Below are 13,835 nucleotides of genomic sequence, written 5' to 3' on the forward strand. Positions count from 1 at the left end.
TTACATAATAACTCATGAATTTTCTTTGTAATACGTGGGGGAGGAGGGGATTTCTATCTATATCATCTTATTCTCTTAATAAATGTATGATGAAGTACATTGTACCTAATAATAGCATTTTAAGTTAATTGTAATGTGTATGCATAATATGTTATTTTCACTGCAGTCAAGCTGACATATTATTTATTAGCATTATATAACAAATAAAATGACACACTATGATAAAAAAAATTGCATCAAATAATGATAACCACATTGTCAATAAAAATAACTGACAGGCTTTTGGGGTATAATATTGAAGGCCTCCGGTTCTGATTGTGTTTAGTCAGGAAAATTTAAATGGAAAGGATTTTACCAGCAAAACAAGGCTAGCAAAATCATTGCCCTCTTAACTTATGGACTTAACAACAATGAGAGAGGAATTATTCCCCACAGGGGATTCGGCGGTGGCATTAAGACGCTCGCTAAGCAGCGAATGACCACTGCTTAGCGAGCGGAACAGAATTACCGTAAGTGTGTCACCTTTTTTTCATTCTATAGGATAACAATGTAAACTCTTACATAAACACTTGTAAAATGATTGAGAAAGCTCTTCTAAAACTTCTATGACACAATGGATACAATACAGGGTTGATGGCTGAATTTAAATATAATATCCAGAGTGTAATTTCATACCAATAAGAAGGAACACAATAACCCTGACATGCAGCTCGGACACATATTAGGAAAGTAAATGGAGCCCAACACATAACAAAAATACTAATTAGAATTGCAAGAGATTTGGAAGCTTTCTTGTCCCTGGAGAGTTTAATGACACTGATATTGTAGGTGTTGTGTGCACTATTCATTTGGGAAGAGGATGCCAACATTTTACTTGAAAGACAATGTCTGAGAGATTTCCAAACTGTGTTTCTAACGTGCACAGTATCCTTTCTCCTTGTTAATTGATTGGAAGACAGAACTTCGCTGGTTGCAATGATGAATGGTCTGATGTCATTTCCTCTGTGCAGGTCAGAGGTAGAGTGTCTTTTCTTTCTGCTGCGTTTATTTATATTCAAGTAGATGTTCATGTTAAAGTATGATATACTCATCAATGGAATAAAGAAATCAAAAACTGATGTTCCCAAATGAAAATACCAGCAGTCAAAAAAGGCAGGCACACAGTCAGTCTCTGGCCGGTTCATATCACCAAAAACACTTTCCCAAAGGAGGATTGCTGGACTATACAGTAGAAAGGACAGTACCCAGACAGCAGCCATCTTGAGAAATGTCTGTCTGTGCCTTGTTTGTAGAGAGCGATAGAGTACCTGAACCAAAAAAAAATAATAATAAAATATAATATTTAAAATTTGTTAAATAACCTTTGCCAGCACAATCACTGTAATTATATTCATACTTTAGTTGTTGTAGCATCATGTCAGATTTATTTTAATGGAAATTAAGCAAATATTTGGGTACTTATGTAGTATCTGGGCTGCCGATTTTGTGATTGTATGCCTTACCTTAAGGCATACAATCAGATGCGATGCGATGCGATGCGATTTTGCATAGGATTCAATGTTAAGAAGGTCCTGTTCATTTCCCCACTATCCAAGTGGGCATAGAGTTGATTTTATATAGTGTGGCGAGCGCAGCGAGCCACAGAGCCCGAAGCGTGGCGAGCGAAGCGAGCCCCGCGAGGGGCCGCATATTTCTTAAAAAGTATTCTGTGTCCCCTCGCGGGGCTCGCTACGCTCGCCACGCTTCGGGCTCGGTGGCTCGCTACGCTCGCCACAGGTTTATATCCAACTCCATGCCCACTTGGATAGTGGGGAAAGGAAAAGGACCCCCTTTTCCCATTGAATTCTATGTTAAAATGGACTCATACCATTTTAACATTGAATCCTATGGAAAAATCTTGACCATCGCATCGCATACGATTTGGTCGCATGCGATGCGATGCAATGCAATCCGATTTCTAAATCAGACGCCCAGATACTACATAAGTACCAATATTTGTTCTTAATTGCTGGGATTATTATGAAAGTTCATCTCTCTAAATCAGTTTTTCCCAAACTCAGATTGACCCATTCCTGGAGGGCCAAACTGCTCTCTACCTGGACTTCCCTGTTAATATATGACTGGTATCACCTGTATGGAGCTCTTTAATTGATAACACTTCCGGCTATCGGCTTAGACGGAGCATCAGCGTAGCGGCTGCCACAGACACGTGGTTCAGCCGGTTTTTGCGCTGAAGAACTTTCTCTTTCAACAGAGACTCCCATCCGCATAACGAGACATCTCCAGCAAGTTGCATTTATCACCATCTTGGAAACCACGGTACGGATCTTACATAGGGTAAGATAGGGGCAGACTACCACACTGAGAAAATTGTTCTTAAAAAACACTTTTTCCCCAAAAGCTTGTAAACATTATTTTAACAATTTTTTTTATTTACAGGCAACACTCATTTTTATTATTTACATAGAAACATTAACGCTCTTTTTTCTTTAACCAATTATATAAGAAAAGGCAAACCAGAAAGAAAGACATAAAATTACTCCACCTATACACTATGAACAATCAAAATGAAAGGATCAACGTCAAAAGTCCCCAGGACTCTCCATTGTTACATACGAAACAAAATTTAATTCCAGGGAGGCTACTTTTGCTCGGCTGTCAGTAAGGGGGAGCTCCAGCGATTCTGGTTCTTTCGCTTCCATCGTTTATATTGTGCATGCAATTTTTTTTTACGGGGATTTTGTAGTTTTGTTTTCATTTGGAAGAGCAAAGATTTTATTATTTTACTTAATAAAGTTATGAACAAGGGAGTTGGCTGTATATTCTATTCAACTTTATTTAAATACTCTAAGGGGGTAATTCATATTCATTCCAGCCTCCGTGCACTCGCAGCCCCATTACCATATGGGAATGTCCAGCGTTTCATGGGCGTTCCCATGAGAACTCTGGGCATTCTCATGGTAATGAGGCACTGACACAGGGGGCATTCAGCTGACATCACCGGATGTCAACTGCCCGCCCATATCCGTCCCAGCATACAGGCATATGGAAATGACTTGAAAGTCACTTTTATATGCGTGTACCTTCCACATCTTTTGATGGTCGGCGACCATCGAAAGGTGTGGAAGGTTACCGGCAGCATGTGAATTGATGTTTATGCTAAAGAATCAGGGGAAATCCACTGGGATAGGATAGTTTTTTTTTAACAGTCGCTGCCAGTTTGATAAGCTGTAATCGATTACCAGAAGTCAGTTTTTAGTAATATTTCCTAAGTAGTCCCCAAGTCAAAATAATTTGCCATCCTATCCATTCAACCGGGTACCCAAAGTTACTATTTCAGTGCTACCATTGTTGTTAGTAGTGCAGTTCTAACCTCCAAGTCTGAGCAGAGGGAGTGAAGCCCCTACTTCCCCCCAATGACTAAGGGCCTGATTGTGGTTGACTCGGTAAGCTGCCCACCCCGCCGTCCCGGCAAAAAATGCAAGGGAATGTGTTATGAAAGCACATCCCCTCGCATGTGCCCACAGCATGAGAAATCATTGGATGATCAGCGAGCATCTAATGATTTCTCCTGGGCTCGCATATATAAGTCAGTGGAGACTGAGTTTTATTTGTGGGCACTGGGACAAAGATAAGGTAGGTGGCTGACCCCACCGACATTTGCATGGGAAAGCCCAGCTTTGTCATGGGGTCACGCATGAAACGCTGGGCTTTCCCGTATCCCATCACCACCACCGCCCCTGTATCCATCCACCCCCCGTCCCACCCCCACTCTTCCCGCTGCAAATGGCCCGGCAACAGTGTAAATCACAGAGGCCATTGACAGTCGGGGTTTGCTCATGCGCACAAATGAGCAAACCTCAACCATGGGGGCCGTTTCGGTTCATTGTGAATGAACCAGAATCGGACCCTAAATGTAGAAGTTAAGGGTGGGGTGGAACCTACTGTTTGTCATCCATAAAACTCCCAATGACCGCCACCTGGCCTTATTTCCATTTTTATTAAAGGTTTTGTGATTTGAATCATAAGAAAAAAAGAAAAAAAAGGCATAGATTAATGCTTTACTTACAGCTTCCGTTACAGCTAGAAATCTGTCATAGCTGATCAGGACAATACTTAATGCTGAGGCTGTAGACATCATATAATCAGCAATTAGCCACACCTTGCATACATAGCTGCCAAGAATCCATTTTCCCATAAGTGAATACTGTAAATACATGGGACTGGTAAATGCTCCTGGAAATAAACGCAGTATATCAGGGTTTATTTATTAATCATCAGATTTACCATGTCATTTAAAGCAGTGACTTTATAAAGCAGAACATGGTGTGTATTGCCTTTAAAATAATTTCTGCTTTAAATGCTGCATCAAAACCACAGAAAAACCGCCAGCTGATAATCTCCAGTCAGTTTTACAAAGAGGTCATTGTTTTATGGCCAATACTAGAAGAAGAAAAGTGAGAGAGTTTCATAAACCAATATACTTTACAAAAGCAGAACTGAAGTCATGTTATGTGCACAGTGCTCCTGTGTCATCTCTTCTGAGGAAACACAAATCTGCTGGAAAATGGTCGCTGCTTAATTTTCTTGGTGATTTTTGCTGCTCTGACTTTCTCAGCTCCTGATTGGCCGCTAGGCGGCCAATAAAATCATTCGGAGAAGAGGCGCAGAAGATGAAACATCTCTGCGTCTCTTCTCAGTCCGTGACAGGTGACTGCCGGGTGATGCGTGACTTGGACTACGGCGGAGAGAAGAGGACGGGATCTTCGCCAGAGGACCTGGTGAGTAGGATTTCCTTCCACAGGTCCCCATATGGATTTCTTCGGATCCTGGACCCCGGGCTCTTCAACCCTGGAGCCCAGGACCCCGGACCAGCCCCGGAACCAAGGCCCCGGACTCTGCAGCCCTGGACCCAGGAACCAAGGCACCGGACTCTGGACCATGGAGCCCCGGACCCCTGACCCAGGGACCTACCGACAGGATCAAGATAGTTAAGAATCAGTATGTATGGGCTATGTGTGTATTATAGTTTTATTTTTCTTATGTGTCAGTGTGTTTTTATTTAACTATTGGTTTTGGTGTGGAACTAAAAGTCACAGCAAGCCCTTTAATGGACTCATAGTTCCACAGCAAAACCCAATGGTTTATTTCTATTTTTTACACTTTATCAGCTCAATGCCCACCGCCCAGGGGCATCGAGGACAGCACCAGGCTTCAGCCTGGTCAAGTAAGTCCTGGAGGGGGGGACCCCTTTATTGGGGGGGTCCCACTCCCCCATGGCCTTTGGCCAGGCTGACTGGTCAGTAGGGTGATGTTTTGGCCGCGGGACCTTATATAATAAGTGTCCCCCGGCTGTGATATTACCCTGCTGGCTGGTTTGGCCTGGGTCTGGTTCTTAAAATACGGGGGACCCCTATTCCTTTTGTCCCCCGTATTTTGGTTTGAAAAAATCGGGGAACCCCTATTTGTTGGGTTGGGAATTTTTTATTACCAGCCCCAGCTTTTTCAGCCTGGTGCTGATTACGGATGTTTTTTCATATTTTTTTTTGTTATTCTTATTTTTTTTACACTGAAGGCTGCAAATACGACAGGAAAATAAAATGTATTTTCCTGTCGTATTTGCCCGGCCATTCGCGGGCGTTTTACGCTAATTACGGCCGCTTAGTAAATCAGGAATCACCATTCTTTTGAATGGTGATTTCTGTCGTATTCTATCGGTGGTGTAATCATTCTTATTTGTAAATACAAATACGAATGTCCCATCAATACGAATATGAAAATTCGTATTTTTGGCATAGTAAATGGCAAAAATACGAATACGCCAAAAAAAATCGTATTTTCGTATGAAAATACGATTTTTCCCACAAATTTTTCTTAGTAGATTTCCCCCTTAGTGTTTGTCAAACCACTAAAACAGATATACAGGTGACTGAATTAGCACTAACTAGCTGTTTACAAAGTGCATATAGTGTCACCTCTAAGTGAGGAATACAAAACAATACATAACTTAGTGGAGGTTGGATTACATCTCCAGCTGTCTGAGTAAATAGACCGAGGTCTGAAATGATAAGGAATGTGAGGCACCCCTTACCCAAAAATGGGTATTTACAATAGGGGTGAGACACAAAGAAACATCATAGTGTAGTATTATCATACAATTGAAGCTTTTAATTTGTACATAAAAATCACAATAAAATGATGTTTAAAATCTCATAATCAAAATCCCACTGGCAAACAACTGCAACAAGGTGTTGGTCCCGGGATACCAGGTTCGCATGGAGGACCTGGTATCCTGGCAGCGCTATATCGACGACATCCTTTTTTATCTGGAGTGGAAATACTGAGGAGCTCTCCACCTTTTGTACTCATCTTGATTCCAATTCCATCTCTATAAAATTAACCTTTAACATAAGCGATGTGGGTCTCTCCTTTTTAGATTTGTGGATAAGACTCTCCGCTAGCCTCCAAACTTTCAAGCGTTCCCTGAAAACTCACCTCTTCAGGCAAGCCTATCATATTTAAGTTCTACACGCATAACCCTCTGAGGCACTTATGTTTTATATAGCTTCCCTTCTGGACTTGTAACTTGTTGGGACTGCTATGCTATTACTGATGCCTGTCCTTGTGTTTCCCTCCTATATACCTAATAGATTGTAAAAAATAGAGTTGACCAACTTGAAAGAGCAGAATTATTAAAGGAAAACCCGAAAAAACCTACAAATGATCATTTTAAATGGTCCTTTATTACTCGGTACAACACACTTAATAGAGATGTTGAAAAAGTTTTCAGGAATAATTGGAAGCTTTTATTGCAGGACCCCATTTCAATGAAACATATTCCTGAGAAACCAATTTTTATCTATAGAAGGGCACCCACGCTCAAAGATAAATTAGTACACAGTAGTAGCTTGAGCCTAGGCAGAGTATCCGCACAAAAGGATTTCATAGGTGCGGACTCTGCTTAATGTGCCGACGTGCCGTACAGTAAAGAGCACTAAGGAATAATGTACAAGATTAATCATTTTATAACATGTAATTCTAGGAACTTTATTTATGTCTTTGAATGCTCTTGTAATTTATTTTACATGGGAAAAACCACTAGATGCCTAAAAACACGACTCTCTGAACACGTATAAAACATAGGAAGGGTTTGGATACTCATTCAGTATCTGCCTATTTTAAATTACATCATAATAGTAATGAATGTTTTATCAAGAATTTTTGGGGCATACAACAAATCCCTGCTAAATGTCGCCGTAAAGATATAGAGAATCGGCTCTCCAAAACAGAGATGGAGTGGATTTTTAAACTAAAAACTTTAATCCCCCTAGGCTTAAATGGAGAGTTTGAATTGAAATGCTTTTCAGAATAAGTGCTTTTTACCTTGTTATTGTTTTTTATCATGTCTTTTAACTTTATACTTTGTGTCTCCTCCCCCTTTATTTATTTATTTATTTATGTATGGACTTGGTGGACTCTATGGACAAAACATAGTGGCAAAATGGCCGCAAATGGACCTTTCCAGAATTTGGCAGCAGAACTTCCTCCCTTACTTGCGGCAAAATGGCTGCCGACAAACTTCCATTGACCACGCGGGAACATCTGGCAGAAGTGGGGTCGGCGTCTCCCGGCGGAAATGCCAGTGACGCACTTACGAAAAAACGGCCCGCACCTCACTTCCGGTCCACCATGTGCTTTGAAGCCTGATTTCCGCTCTAGTGTCATCTATTGTTTGCTTGTTTATGGGGGGATAAAAGGAGATGCTTTGTCTGATTGGACCACACTTCTGAAGAAGGACCCCAGTGTCCGAAACGTGTAAAGTGTGGATACATTCTGACTGCCTTGGTTTTCTGGTTTCCAAGAGGAGTATCCCTATACCGGTTGTGTGCATCCTTTCTCCACTCTGATGACATCTGAGAGGACTGGACCCAGGACCAACACCATGTTGCAGTTGTTTGCCAGTGGGAATTTGATTATGCGATTTAAACGTCATTTTATTGTGAGTTTTATGTACAAATTAAAAGCTTCAATTGTATCATAATACTACACTATGATGTTTCTTTGTGTCTCACCCCTATTGTAAATACCCATTTTTGGGTAAGGGGTGCCTCACGTTCCTTATCATTTCAGACCTCCGTCTATTTACTCAAACAACTGGAGATGTCATCCAACCTCCACTAAGTTATGTATTGCTTTGTATTCCTCACTTAGGGCCAGATGTATCAAGCTTCAAAAGTGATAATATGGAGAGTGATAAACAAACAGCCAATCAGCTCCTACCTGCCATGTCACAGGCTGTGTTTGAAAAATAACAGGTAGGAGCTGATTGACTGGCTGTTTTTCACTCTCCACTTTATCACTTTTTGAAGCTTGATACATCTGGCCCTTAGAGGTGACACTATATGCACTTTGTAAACAGCTAGTTAGCGCTAATTCAGTCACCATCCCCTTGTTCACTGTATAACTATATGTGTGCTGGGTGTGTAGTGTGGGCCTGTGTGTACTGCACGTCCTGCACTGATTATAAATATTATAATGGATGGGCAGTCATAGCAGATGTGGATAAAATCAGTCAAGTGGGATTAATACATAACACAAATGGGACAGAGACAAGGCACGGTGGAAAAAAAATACAAAAGTGAGGCAAATTTTTATACTTACCATATTATTACTTCTTACCTGAAATTGTGTCATATAGGGGGTTATTCTGGTTCACTCCTTCCGGTAAATTCCTTCTTAGATAGACAAAACCATGTGCACCGCAGGTGGGGCAGATGTAAAATGTGCAGAGAGAATTAGATTTGGGTGAGTTATTTTGTTTCTGTGCAGGGTAAATACTGGCTGCTTTATTTTTACACTGCAATATAGATCTCACTTTGAAGTAAAACCCCACCCAAATCTAATTCTCTCTGCACAAGTAACATCTACCCCACCTGCAGTGCACATGGTTTTGTCCATCTAAGAAGGAATTTGCCAGAAGGAGTGAACCAGAATAAGCCCCATAGTCATATGAAAACCATATGCAGTCCCAAATCAACCTAATACACTTGCATTCAGTGACCTCCCAGGAAACATTGGGATTGATTCAGATTTGCTCGGCACCCTGAGATGCCGCCGCCACCTGTCTGAATGCCTGCCCTGCCCCCCACCACCGCATCTCCAGCAGGACAGTAAATTAACAGCACTCACATAACATTTATTGAAGCAACATGCGTTCATCATACATATGCCGTCCATGTGCGGCAGCCATTTCTACACTAGCTGGAATGTCTACTGCCTTATGGCATACTGTATATACTGTATAGCAAAAGTATGTAAAGGGCCCTGACTTGGCGTATATGTTTTTTACTGCATTTCTGAATGTACTAAAGTCCTACTGTAGGGGTTTCAATGCAGATGGTAATGCCAGCTATGGCTGACATTAACCCTATAGAAGTCTATGGGCTTCTTTCCACATCTCTGTATGAGGGATCCAACATGGATCCCTCCCAGCATGGCCGAGGCCACTGGTGTCACTCTGTGCATGTGCAGAGGGACACCCAGGTCACAGACCCAGAAGTACAGTCACCGAATCACATTGCACAGGGCAGCTCTTATCGGGAGAGCTGCTCTTTGAATTACTAGGTACATATGTTAGTACATATGCGGTTAGAATTGGCACGAGGAGCTGTGGGATGCAATGCAATTATTTGGTAGTATTAACTAATGCCACTAGCATACCAGTGCCAGGACCCATTGGAGCAAACGGGAATGGGCAATACAGACCTTAGCAATGATACAAATACTATTGATAAGTATTTTAAGCCTCATCCCTGTGCATAGAGATCAGGGGTGAGATTTAATAGGATGAGAGATTCAGAAAGTGAGAGATTTGGTGAGAAATTTCCAGTTTTTTTAAAGCGGCAATCATTTACACTGCAAAACCAGTGTGATTTTGCAGTGTAAATGATTGCCGCTTTAAAAAAAACTGGAAATTTCTCACCAAATCTCTCACTTTCTGAATCTCTCATCCCATTAAATCTCACCCCTGGTGTGTGGTGCGATTGTGTCCTGTGTGTATTGATCACTCTGTCCCAGGATCATGTGTATACCAGCATGATCTCTTTTTAGAGCTCTACAGTATGGACCTTATTCTGGTCCACACGCAGCACTACAAATTTTGCAGCATTGAGTGTGGATGAAATGCTGCCTGCAGCCCGCAGTGCCGGATTCCCCCCCTTGCACCCGCGATACCCCCACAGGGCTGCGAATGGATGATTTGCATTATCATCCTTTCGCAGTCTTGGGTGCAGGGAGAAATCATTTGATTGATTGATTTCTCCAGCGCATGCAGATCAGAGACATCTGCAGGCAGCTGACATCTGCTGATGTCAGCTGCCTATCCCCTGCTCCCCCCCCCCCCCCCCCCCCCACCTCGCACCCGCATCATCACCGAATTTCCTTAGGAACATTATCATGGGATCGGTCATGAAACGCTGGGCGTTCTCCACCCCCGCCCCCCGCTCGCACTGCTAGGTGCAAGTGGTATGGAAAACATGTAGTTCACCGTGCCCGCTCGCACCCTGTGTCTGCTCATGCGCAGAAATGCAAATGCACGGGAATCAATCTGAATAACCCCGTATGTGTATGAGGTGTGCTACTGTATATTGGTGAGGCCAGTGTATAGTCTTTACTATGCATCAGCTGTGTGATAATACATCATTTACTACCTTCAATAAGCTCAGATGATATTAGTTTAATTGGGGTAGCATTGTGTCTGTAAATGTTGAACATCTTGCAATGAAAGAATAGAGAAAAATGTTGTGCTCCTGCTTTGAGATAACTATATTACCATTTACTGTAACTAGAGTCAGTCATGTACATGGCTTAATATATGGGCGGATCCTGCTGAATGGCTTAGTCGCCTTGTGTAATTGTGTTACCCACGTGGGTGGCCACAGCTAATAAGATCCAATGATTAAGAGCTGGGGCCAAGTTGCTGGTTCCAAACAAACTGCGGCTTTTACATGCAATCAGAAGATGACCACAGAAACATGCCAAATTCTGACTGCACTTTCAGTATGCCCAATAGTCAACCAATCTGATTATTATCAACCATCATTCTTGTGTCATCACAGGGCTTAAAGTGGTCCTGGAGAGGTGGGGGGATTCATTTCCACCTAATTAACCCCCCCGCCCCCCCCTTCCTCCCCCATTAGGCAGAGCGAGGGCCAGTGGCAGAATTTTTGGCACTCACCCCACCGCAAACTAAGCTTTTCTGTTAGAATTACTCTGTGCAGAGATAAGGTGGAGGTTGAACTAGTTCCACCTTCCCATTAAAGATGGTGGAACTCAGGGGCCAATTCAGAATCACTCGCAGTGATCCGAATTCAGCCCCTGCCCAGATGGTTGGGGTTTTGTGCATGCGTATGTGCAATCCCCGACAGCAAACGGCTGCAGCAGGGAGGGAGGAATGAGCGTCCCCGTAAAAATACTGGGCGTTTCCATTGGTACTGCAGGCAGGCCGATGCCTGCCGGGGGTGGACGGCTGACTTCACAGGATGACAGCCGCCCACCCCATCTTTGTACAGGCGCACAAAAATGCTAACTTCTATATGAGAAGGCAGGAGAAATCATTTGATGCTCAAAAGATTTCCCCTGCATCGGAGGCATGTGAGGGAATGTGTTTTTGTTACACATCCCCTCGCATGGTGTCAAAGTCAAAACCTGGGGCAAGTAGACCCCCAATTAGTGGCGTGTGTACCCTTGCATGGCTCGCTTTGCTTGTCATGCTTCAGGCTGGGCGACTTTCATTCGCAGTCCACATGGATGATAAAGCAACAAAACATCCAAAACAACGGGGAAAACATGTCAACCTTTTCATGCGTTGACCTTTTCCATGTTCGGCGGGCAGAGGGGTTTCTAGATACTCGGAAAAGCGTGCGTGTATGTTACATACAGTAGGGATCAGATTATAGTCCCTATTGAAAATAATGTAGACTGCCGTGTGCAGAGCTGATTAGACTTCTCTGTTACATTTCTGAGAAATCTGTTGCATTAGGCCAGGCACGTCCATACTATGGCCTTCCAGCTGTTGTGAAACTACAAGCCCCATCATGCCTTGCCACAGTTTTGCTATAAAGGCAGTGATTTTCAACCTTTTTACCTTGAGGCACACTAAATAAGATTTTTTAATTGCCAAGGCACACCATGAGATCACCACAGGGCAAAACACATTGGCCCCCACAGGAAAAAAAAAACCCTATTGGCCCCCATATGAAAAACAATCATATTGGTCCCCACAGGTAACAAAAATAAAACACATTGGGGCAGATGTATTAAGCCTTAACAAGAGATAAATGCAAGGGTTATAAGGAGAGATAAACGTCCATCCAATCAGCTCCTTACTGACTTTTTTCGAACACACCCTGTAACATGGCAGTTAGCAGGTGATTGGCTGGATGTTTATCTCTCCTTATCACCCTTTGATTTATCTCTTGTTAAGGATTAATACATCTGCCCCATTGTCCCTTTACATGAAAAGAAGAGACCAGTAAATAACAGTTGAACTGGCGGTTGCTGTAAACTGGTTTGGGCATCTCTAGATCTGGGGGCACACTTGAGAACAACTCAAGGCACACTAATGTGCCACGGCACAGTGGTTGAAAAACACTGTATTAGGGAATGCTAGAACTATGGCAAGGCATGGTGGGAGGTGTAGTTTCATAATAGCTGGAGAGCTACAGTTTGGACATGCTTGCATTAGGCTATTGATAATAGCAACAAATCAAGCAATTATGCAGAAACTGACGTTTCTAAATCATTTTATGTAGAAAATGACACTCGATGCATGCTCTATTTGCAGACATTTCATACAAATATAAAGGGACTTACCAATAAAAAAATCACAAATGCACAAATTGAGTAAAAAGAAATTGCTCTGCGTTCTAAGACTCTTATCCACAATGAAAGCCATCATAACCAGAAGATTGCCGAGAACGGTGATTGCAAAGAGTAAGGATGTAAGCAGAATTATCATGATACCTACAGATGCTGAATATTGCTTATCAAAGTCAGCAGTTTCATTAAGAGATAACATATTCCCACTGACATTATAGGATATGAAATGTGTCATTGTAACTTACGGTAAGTAGTGAGCACAATCTCTACATACATATCTTATAATTAGAGCCATCATGTAGGGAAGAACAAAATATGGGAGGCCAGTGATATGCTTCCAGCATGTTGGTTCTGGAACTCAGTATCATATCATGATCTCTAGTTTAGGACTTGTGCAGCGGTCACAGTTATAGTGTGAATTGTGTATAGATGCTTTATATAGCGGCTTCCAGTAAACAGCTCTAATCATATTTTTGTCTAGATGCACAAGGGAAATCACAGCCTGCACTTATTTAATTGTACTTTGTTTAATTTAAATTGGGATGGTGGTATATTACAGTTATTTTCCCAATGGATTCCTAATTTACTTTGATCACTTCAATTATGTGGTCATTTTATATTGTATAAATAGAAAGTGAAGGTGCCCATACATGTTCCGATCCTGCCGTGCGTTTTGAGCTTAAATAGCATCGCATTGCATGCCTTCTGCATGCGTTGTGCATGCAATGTGATGCAATGAGATAAAAAGACAGTACAAAAAGTATGTGCAGCACATACGGTTTGTACTGTGCGATGAGATGCCGCGGGAGCGCGCACCTCATAGCACACATCGCAGCGGCAGGATCGGAACGTGTATGGACACCTTAAGAAAGATTATGCTAGAATTCCACTCACAAGATATCAAATTGATTTTGTTTTCTTAAACTTGTTTGTACTTGCAATAAAACTCTGAAGGT

At 42.2% G+C, this 13,835-nt stretch overlaps 1 protein-coding gene across 1 annotated transcript; it reads right to left on the bottom strand.

Moving 5' to 3' along the window:
• Positions 1-557: 557 nt before the first annotated feature.
• LOC146005709 (histamine H3 receptor-like) lies at positions 558-13,114 on the bottom strand. The gene is made up of 3 exons (XM_083145134.1): positions 12,874-13,114; positions 4,070-4,236; positions 558-1,307 (listed from the first exon to the last, which is right to left on the bottom strand). Exons 1-3 carry the CDS (start codon positions 13,112-13,114, stop codon positions 558-560), a joined length of 1,158 nt encoding a protein of 385 aa, XP_083001260.1.
• Between the last annotated feature and the right edge of the window lie 721 nt (positions 13,115-13,835).

The sequence above is a fragment of the Crinia signifera genome, chromosome 5 (genome assembly GCF_055691185.1).
Source record: "Crinia signifera chromosome 5, ASM5569118v1, whole genome shotgun sequence".
Lineage (NCBI taxonomy): Eukaryota > Metazoa > Chordata > Amphibia > Anura > Myobatrachidae > Crinia > Crinia signifera.

Bases quoted from the DNA above. Each gene is read 5' to 3' on its own strand.
- LOC146005709 (XM_083145134.1), bottom strand. From the start codon at position 13,114: ATGACACATTTCATATCCTATAATGTCAGTGGGAATATGTTATCTCTT. The intron at 4,237-12,873 runs GTAAGTCCCTTT...GTTTATTTCCAG, and splicing joins CATTTGTGATTTTTTTATTG to GAGCATTTACCAGTCCCATG. The intron at 1,308-4,069 runs GTAAGTAAAGCA...TTTTTGGTTCAG, and splicing joins TTCTAGCTGTAACGGAAGCT to GTACTCTATCGCTCTCTACA.